The following is a 9,392-nucleotide window of genomic DNA, read 5'->3' on the forward strand; positions in this document are numbered from 1 at the left end:
AAGATGATGTGCTTCTTTTCTGCAGAAATAACTATATCTTTCTGAAGTTAAATTCTAAAAACTAGGGAGTCACTTTGTCAGTGCAAATCATCAAACATGTATGCAGCTGATGTTCAACTTTATAGGCAGTTGTAGCAAATAGTTTGGTAACAGCCGATCTGTGCCTCCTTGGCCGCACTCAGCTGAGGCGCAGCTGCTGCCCTGGGACTGTAGGATTAGGCTGGTCATGAGTCTGTGTTACCATGTGGTCTGCTAACTAATCAAAATTCCCTGGTCAGAGGCAAAGCAAAAGATAAGGGCTTGGAGAGGTTGACATCAGCAGGCCAAACTGCATGCCCACTGCTGTCCCCATCTCCAGTGGAACACTGGGGCACCTTGAAGGCCACTGACACCCCTTGCCTTGAGCTCCTTCTTCCCTGATGTGTGTGGTTGCTGTCTTGTGGCTATCAACTGTTAAAGATTATAGGATGTAACCTGAGGATTCAACAATTTCAGACAGCCTTGAATAGTACATGAGGTCATGTCCCCATAAACTGTAAAAGATAGCTTGAACTCTTTAAATAGCAAGTATAAAAATACCTGAGCTTAATCTAAAATAAGTTTTTAAAGAAAGATTAGCAATTTAACGGAATGGTTAGTTGCACTGGGACAAGATTTGTGGTTTTTTTTTGTATTTTATATATAAAAAATACACACACACTGCACTCCTAAAAAGCAGAGTGCAGTAACATCTACCTATTAAATATTATTTCATATTTTGTGTTAAATCTCTGACTTTGAATGTAACTTGTGTATTTTATATATGTACATAAACATGTTAATTTTTATTATAGAAGGTATTTGTAAACTTGTAAGATTAAGTCTGTAGTTCCTACATAGTTACAAGTAGAAATTTGGCATGTAAAGTGTGAAAACCTTCATCTTCCAGAGGTGACAAGGGGCAGGTCTCCAGCAGGTGTAGACTTGTAATAAATCTAGGTTTGAGTGGAGCTTTGGCAATTTACTAGTCAAGAATTTTGCTAGTTGGAGTATTTTGAGCATTTGTGATCCACGGAAGAACAAGAGTTTGAGACTACATCTGACCCTTGAACATTATTGAAGTACCCTAATTCAAAATCTGTTAGTGGTTCCAGGTAATATAGTTTAACACGTTTTGGTTGGCAGTAACATTGAAAAACACATTAATCTTGCAATTTTGTGAGGTGTTTTTTTTCTAAACTCTTTTTTCTGTCAAAATTCTTCATTTACCCTGAGACTTCTCCTGCTGTGATAATCATTTCTATCCAAGATTACTCTTCTGGTTTCTATTCAAGAAATAAAAAAAAAGCTTTGAGTGGATTTAATCCTCACAGAGAAGATGGAAAAAAAAAAAAAGGCAGTTGGGCTGTTCACTGCCTGCCACTGTAGACAATGCTGAAATTCTCGTACACATAGACAGTAAACATGGGCAAAAGCTTGTCTGAGTGGGCACTTCTAAATAAGTACCAAGGACTAAGGTTATCAAGATCTTGTGAATTCTGCCTCTAAAGATAAAGCTTGGTTATGAATATGACAGTGTAAGCCTTAAGAGACAACATGATTCAGTAGTTGTTTTACAATGGCCATTTTGAGAAGAAATGAGCTAAATATCAGTGGCTTATACTATACTCCCTTAAATAGCTTACAAAATCATTTCCTTTTTGTATTTCAGATGATGTTGCACCATACTTCAAGACTGAACCAGGCTTACCCCAGATACACTTGGAAGGAAATCGACTCGTACTTACATGCCTTGCGGAAGGCAGCTGGCCCTTGGAATTTAAGTGGTTACGCAATGACAGTGAAATAACCACCTACTCCAGTGAATATAAGTAAATAAAAGCTATATAATAGCCTTCTCTAAGTGTAATTGCAAAAAAAAGCCAAAACAAACGCCCCCTCCCCGAATCCCCAATACCTCAAAACAGCTTTGTAGATACTGATAAATTGACCATGTTTTTTATCATGAAAGAAGACTGTTTTATGTAAAGAAAAAAAGCTCTTTATGAGAGAATCTTCTTTGCTAAAAATGATATTTCACGCTTCAAAACAAGGGTCCTAACATAGAATTTTTAAGTTCCAAAAATGCTTTTTGCTGGAGATGTAATCTTACATATATTTGTAATAAATAGCAGGCATATTCCTTAGCTAAATGTTGCACATGATGTGCCACTCATCCTTGAGCAAAGCTAAGCTCAATGGGACTATTCTTTTCAATAAGATCTAGAAGAATGTGGTCTATCTTAAACGGCATATGAAACTTTTGGTTTCACTTCTGAGTATGTGAAAATGAACCTTGTAGTTCAACAAACTGTTCTTCTATGATTACACGCTTTGCTCCCAGGACCTCACTGACTCCCTCCCCATTCTGCAAGACATCCCATCAAGCAAGAGAAAAACCATACGGTGGCTAATCAGAGCTACATTTTTGCTGATGGGTAGCAGATGGCTGGCCAAATATCAAAGTGTAAAACAGCCAAGTTTTGTCTGCTTTTCTTTAATGGGAGCATTAACTGGGTCTCACCTATGCAATTGGCAATTTCTATAACCTTATAGAAATCTCCTATTGATGCAATTTATTTGTTTCTTTCAAATTTTGTTGAAATTACCTAGTGAATTCAGAAATTTTAAGGGGTGGGTATGTGACAGATGTAGCCCTTGTGTAACACTTGTATCTTTAGCAAACCAAGATAAATATTGCATTTTTGTAATTACGTTGATTAAGGCAGGGAAAAGATGTGCTTCATCACTACAGAGAGAAATGACAGTATAGATTAGTATAAAAATGCAGATAATGATATAAAGTTCTATATTGTTACACAAGATAGTCCATAATTACTTTTCTCAAAGATTTTCAAAGTTGTAACCTAACATTAGTTCTATGTTCAATATTATTTACATTTACAGAGCAGTAGGGGAAAAAGTCCCCTAAATAACATTTTAAAACTTTTTTTGGTCATTTAGCACATAAAATATTTAGCAACTATGTTTCCAACCAAGCATGGAGTTCTATGAGAACTTTCCTAGAAATTAAAGACTTTTGAATAGGTGTGAGACCTCTTAGTCCTGAGTAATTGCATCTGTTAATGGTTGCTGTTCTCAAGCCTTGAGATACGCTGATGCCTCAAAGTGAGCCATACACACATATGGAAGAGATTTGTGAATACTTTCTAGAAAATTAAAAAAATCTGTAATAGCACAATTAATCACAGAAGGTTTTAGAGTCACTTTGTGTAAATGCCACTTGTTTTGATCAACAACAGCAGAGTCTGTTGTAGTTTCTTGGTAGAAGGAGCTGACAACAGCTCTTAACTGGGTAAGATGCTGAGAAAGCAAGACAAAGAAATGATGTGGGAGGACAAAACACACAAACATGGTGGAATCAACAAAAGGAAAGATTAGAACTCAAGCTTTGTAGATGTGCTAGTCACTGAGAGACTTACATTTCATGATACCAGGAGAAACCGGAATAAGAATGTGTGACATTTTGAAACTAAGATCAGAATGCCACCGTATTTCTTAAATGAGTGCGCATCCTAATACAGAATTATAGTTTTACTGTGTATTGCAGTATAAGTTAGAATCAGTGTATTGGAACACTTTTCCCAAGCTGTATGTATACATATCTGTATACAGGATCTTGTTTCTTATCATTGGACTTAATTTAGTCCAGCGAACATCAGGTCATGATACAAGCTATATTTATTAATTTTAAATTTTTTATATTGTTCTTGTTTCTGTTTCTAATTAAAACACCTCCTGCAGAGGTGTTTAAGAGGATAGGAGACTACTGGTCTGTAATAATAAAATGACATTGAAAGAAAATATTAATTTAGAAGTTGCAGACCTACTACTACTACTATACCACAGTCAGAGATAAGCCAAACAGGATTTTTATTCTATAGAAATGCAAAGCTTTAAGCTTCCAGAAAAGATTATGTGGCATAGGTGCATTAGGATGAATGAAAGCAAGGAGAAGATATGCTTAGACATAAAAATTCCAGTTGCAAAATTTAAACTTTGACCCTATAACAGTTTGCTCTGCAGTTCTCTTGGGTAAATGCTCTGTTTAAATGCATTAATCTTTCCTGTGTAAGTGACTTCTGCTGCAATTTGAATCGTCAGTCGAAGATTTTTGGTAATTGATATTACTTAGTGTGTCTCAGTTAAAGTAATGTCTATATTGTAACAGGCTGAAAATATTCAAAGCTTATTATAACACACCAAGTGAGTAAAGAACTAATTGGAGTCTTTGCATTTTGACATTGGTGACCCTGGATGAACAGCTTTTCTTTGTATAATGATGCTGATTATGTGCACAGCCTGGCTTTTATAGTGACTGTGCATACGCTAGTTTGTATTAAGAACTTATAAAACTACCTTATAAATTCTTTGTTATCTGAGATACATGTAATGAAAACAAATCAATATTTCTGACTTTTTTTCCTTCCCCTCCCCCCCCCCTTTTTTTTTCTTTGTTTTCTTTTGAATTAAGTTCTGGAACAGGTGTATCTTCCATATTTGCTTTTGTAGCCTGAAGACATTCATTTATTTGAATTTAAGAAACTAAGGTTATGTCTAAGCAGCAGTACACTTTTCTCCCGAACTGCTTAAAAGTAAAAAATATCTGATTATTGTATTTGTGATTTTAAAATTAAACATGTTTTAATGTAACTGTGTGTAAAAAAAAAAAAAAAAAAAAAAAAAAAAAAAAAAAAAAACACCAAAAAAAACCCCAAAAAAACCCCCCAAAAAACCAAAAAAACCCCCCAAAAAAACAAAAACAAAAAAAACCACAAAAAAAACAAAACCAAAAACAACAACAAAAAACCCCCCCAAAACCAAAAAACCTGTGTTAGGTCAGTTGATGCATAAGTTACTTGCTAAAGTGTCTGAACAGATAATAAGTTACATGACTATCTAATAAAATACTTTTGGTTTTAATTCTGTCTTGACAATTATGGCTATTAAAAACCTGTAGCCTATAGGTTTGCTTTCAACTCTTAGAGCATTTAAAATTAAAATGAGGGTGTAAATTTTATATTAGGAATGAAATGTAAGTGTTAGCTAGCATTTCTCCTCAGGCATTTGATACTACTTCATCCTTAAAAACTAACTTACTGCAATCCTGGTGATGGAGCATGTTTTGCTCTGGAAGGCTTCCCTTGAAGCTTGCTTTTATGCTTGTTGCTTTACATCTTTCTATAGAAACTTTCTAAACAGCCAGTTTCTGGTTGGCTGTACCATTCAAAACAGAGAAACTGTCTGGTCTGACTTTCTAAAGTACTTGCACAGATCCCCGGAATCCTTACATAGCCTCCTGACATCTATACAATGGGCAGATCTTCTATCTTGAAAGTCAGTGTAGACAAAAATAAAGCAAAATTATGTCTTGTCACTGTAAAAAATTGTATTAACCTTTGATATAAATCCATTTTGTGGAAGAAAGTCTTATTTTGAATTTAGAAAGCACTAGTTGTATCCCTTCTTGCATATCAGAAAATAAGTAGAATGGGGTGAAAGGGTAGCACGAAAAGCAGTATTTTGACTGTTAGGTCAATTAAAAAGTATATTTTTAAAAAATGATCACACATATGAGGTGCATAAAGACTGTTTAAAATTGTAAACATGGAATTAGAAATTTCATGGGTATCTATTTATCTCTTTCCCACATTTGTAACTTTCAAGTTAGTCTCAAATAATGTAAACATATATTGTATCTTTTTCTTTTTTTTTTACTTTTGTTATTTAATTCTTCTAATTTTTTTTGCCTTACCTGCACATTGTTACCCAGTAGGTCCACTGAGAAGCCAACTGCTCGGTAGGTTTGGGCTTGTCTTGGAGTTTCCAAGGTAGATGAGATTTTCACGGTAAACTTTTAAAAGATTTTCTTTTCTTCAGGCAGCATATTAAGAAAAAAAAAAGCTGAAACATTAATGTCAGAAAAGAAAACCAACGTAGGACACTTCTGATCTAATTGATTTGTTTTGTCCTAGTGGCAGAAAAACTAACTCTGCATTACTGTCTTAGTACAGATGAATACCAAAAAAAGAACTCTTTAATTTTGGCTCTATTTTAATAGGCAAGCAGAACAGTAAACGTTAGCTGAGTACAATACTAAATCTTTATGGGGGGAAGAAAAGCTTGTTCAGCTAGAAACTATTTGGTGAAATGTAAAATGAACTGTAAAAATGCATTGTCAATATTTATTTGTCAGAATTTTTTTTTTTTGTAATGATGTTTTGCAACAATTACCTTCCTGGCAGAGAAGGAAACTATTCTGTGAGGAGCTAGGGAAGCCTCATGTCCTATTGATTTCTATCCTATGCCTTATATTTTCACCTATTTTTCTCTGTTTCCTATGGCATACTCATCAGGCAAGAGGCAACATGGCTAATTCAGAGTTTTGTACTCACTGGCCAGCAAGTATTTGTGGGCTAGTTGTTAGGTTTACTGCTCCCAAACAGAGCACTGTTTTGAGTCTTGCTCGTCTTCCCAGATCAAATTGCCGTTAATCACTGGAGAAAATTTGCTGGTTGCTCCAAAGGAGGTTACGAGGAGTCAGCTTAGGCACACAACAGACAGACAACACAATTGTCTACAACTCCTAGGAATCACAGCAGATTGCTAAAATTTGTCCATGGTGTTGGACTCTGTTTTAATTCACTGTTTTGGTTGTCTGACCTATTTGCTATAGCATATTTGCTTGTAATTATAATGGAGTGATTATAGTCTTCATTTATCACTTAAACTAGATTTCTTCTACCTCCTTTGTTTTTATGCTGTCTCTATCTGTTCAGGTATTAAGCTCTTTATGTGGGTGTGTATAGTATATGTGAGTATGAGAGGAGATGCTTTCTTTTAGTGGAATTAAATTTTGAAGATTAAAATTCAGCAGTTTTATTTTTCCTTATCTTTTCATAAAGACTTTCATTAATCCTACCATAATATCTCCAGAAGGTGACCAGGGGAATATGCGCTTTGATTAATGTTTGTTTAATGCAGGATTATCTATATTATTCATGTGTTTTATTCACATTAAAAATGTGCCTATCAGCTCATTTTCATGTTGAGTAATCAGATATAGTTGAGTGAGGAAAGTGAGCATTAGTGGACCAAGTGACTTTTAAGCATAGTGAAGGGCAGAACAAATACAATGTGCAGTGCGCTGTGTCTTTTCCAGCATTCTTCTGAGTAGCAGTGGTTTCACAGTGGAGTAACCATCTTTTTTCCATTGGAAAGCCTTGACAGTTCTTGCAAGTAGTCCTAATGCCTACATTTGGTTTTCAGTCTTCTTGAACCACCTCTGAACAAATTACCAGACATCTTTACCTTATGAATAAGGGCAGATAAAACTAAGGAAAACATTTAAGTCTATATTCCTAGAGAATTTGTGGAGAATGAATTAGTATTTATCAAACGTAGATCTTAAGACTGAAAGATATTTTATGCATTTCAAGTATTTTTTTTCTTCTATATAGTGCAAACAATACGGTAGCCAAAGACCAGAGATTATAGGAGAATGCTGTTTGTAAGAAAAAAATACAATAAGCATTTGAGACAATGTGTGAAATACTAGAGGAGAAATAAGAAATACCACATGAAGTAACGCTGATCTGCCTTTAGGAAGAAGTGTGCTATAATTCTGCATTTTGTCTTGTAGGTACATCATTCCAGCTTTGCAGAGATCTGATGCTGGCTTTTATCAGTGTGTCGTACGGAACAGGATGGGGGCATTGCTGCAAAGAAGATCTGAAGTTCAAGTGGCATGTATGTTTGAATGGAAGTTATTCTGTGATTCGTTAGCTAAGCTATTCTTCTTGTGGGTAAAAGCCCAACATACGAATAACATTTGCTAGTCTGAAAAGTTGTTAGATATCATACTTAATGAATTCTAAAATTATTGCATCACAAGAAGTTTCACACTTACTCTAGTATCTTCTGGGAAACAGTTCAAAGAGATGCAACATTAAGTCTTTAGAGCAAGCTTTGAGCCATTCAAAGCTGTTAAAATGAGATCATTTGGAGATAGCTGTAGCATGAGAAAACTATTATACCTTTCCCTCAGTATACAGGGATTAAGAAAGGCCATATAGCACAAACCAAACAATCAATCAAAGCAACAAAAAAAAACCAAGCCCAGAGGACAGCAGAGGATATCCGAAACAAAACCATATGGTGGAGATAGCTCCATGAAGATTTCAGATCATAATCCTTGTCATACAAAATAAGCAGTTGTTTCACAACAAAAAACTTGCTGATGAAACTTTAGAAGTCTTTTTCTCAACAGCTTTCTGAACCAAAGCCGCCAGTGTTTGTACCGTTTGTTTGGTCTATGCAGAATTTTTGAGTTGACCTCTGATTTGGTATCTAACTTCCATTTGGAAATGTAAAATTGGTTTTGTTAGGAGTTAGTGCTAGTTAACGTGATCTAAGAAATGATCACATACTCTAATTTTCTTTTTTTCAGCTAACATATAGAAAATATAATCCAAGTCACTCGTTTGTAAATAATCATAAAATTAGACCTTATTCTTTTTTCAAAGTAAAAAGGTAAAAAAAAAAATTAAATACACAGATTTGTATACTGTATGTAAGCAATCTGATACATGGATCAAATTTCTCTTCCGCAGGGTTGGTAACTGGAAATTCAGTAGTAGTAAATGTCACTTGATAAGTGGAATTTGGATAAATTGAATTATTTATTAGAAGCCCAATTACAAGAAACGGATTCAAGTTAATCACCGTGTCATGAGGGAAATTACATGGAATTTCCTGTGTTTTAAAATAAAAATAGCTGCAAATGATACTATAGAAGTTTTGGTATCATGTTCATGAGTTTACTGTATTACAGTAAATTATGTTACTATATCTGTAATGTCAGTAATATCAGTAATATGGTGTTTGATCTCTCAGCGGTATTGTTTCAGAGATGCTGGGAGCTAAGGTAAAAATAAACTGCCGCTAAAATAGCGTTTTCCTTCCCTGCCTTCTCCCCCGCCTTGTGATCCTGTGCTTGCTCTGACGTGTGTCAGACCTTTGCAAAGGCTTTTCTGAATATTCTTCTTCTGTTTTAGTGAATTATATCGGGTCACAGAGGATCTAGTGAAAGCTGGTGTGAGTGAGCATAACTATGAGTGGGGTGGGGGACCTCCAACAAGGTTAGAAGGGGAAGATGGAGCTGGGGAAGGTGAGGGTGAGATGCTTCTCATTCTGCAGGAGTAAGCCATTAGATTAGCCTACATGCATCTGGAGTTGCATCTACAGGTGTGGTTTCAGGGCTTTGGTAGCAGTACCGGAGAAAAATGTACCCATTTTCTCCTCCATCCCACTAATTGTTCCCGCTTTTGTGTTGCAATGTAGCACACTATCCT

At 35.3% G+C, this 9,392-nt stretch overlaps 1 protein-coding gene across 1 annotated transcript in view; it reads left to right on the forward strand.

Annotated features, from left to right (window-relative positions):
- Window positions 1–1,690: 1,690 nt before the first annotated feature.
- Window positions 1,691–9,392, forward strand: part of LOC104168986 (protein sidekick-1) — a gene marked incomplete at both ends in the record, with an annotated part of 245,870 nt that continues 238,168 nt past the window's right edge. The window contains 2 exons of the mRNA XM_009709783.1: window positions 1,691–1,850; window positions 7,682–7,788. Coding sequence (XP_009708085.1) covers window positions 1,691–1,850; window positions 7,682–7,788 — 267 coding nt within the window. The remainder of the gene's footprint in view (window positions 1,851–7,681; window positions 7,789–9,392) is intronic.

Source organism: Cariama cristata, unplaced genomic scaffold (genome assembly GCF_000690535.1).
Source record: "Cariama cristata isolate BGI_N322 unplaced genomic scaffold, ASM69053v1 scaffold1961, whole genome shotgun sequence".
Lineage (NCBI taxonomy): Eukaryota > Metazoa > Chordata > Aves > Cariamiformes > Cariamidae > Cariama > Cariama cristata.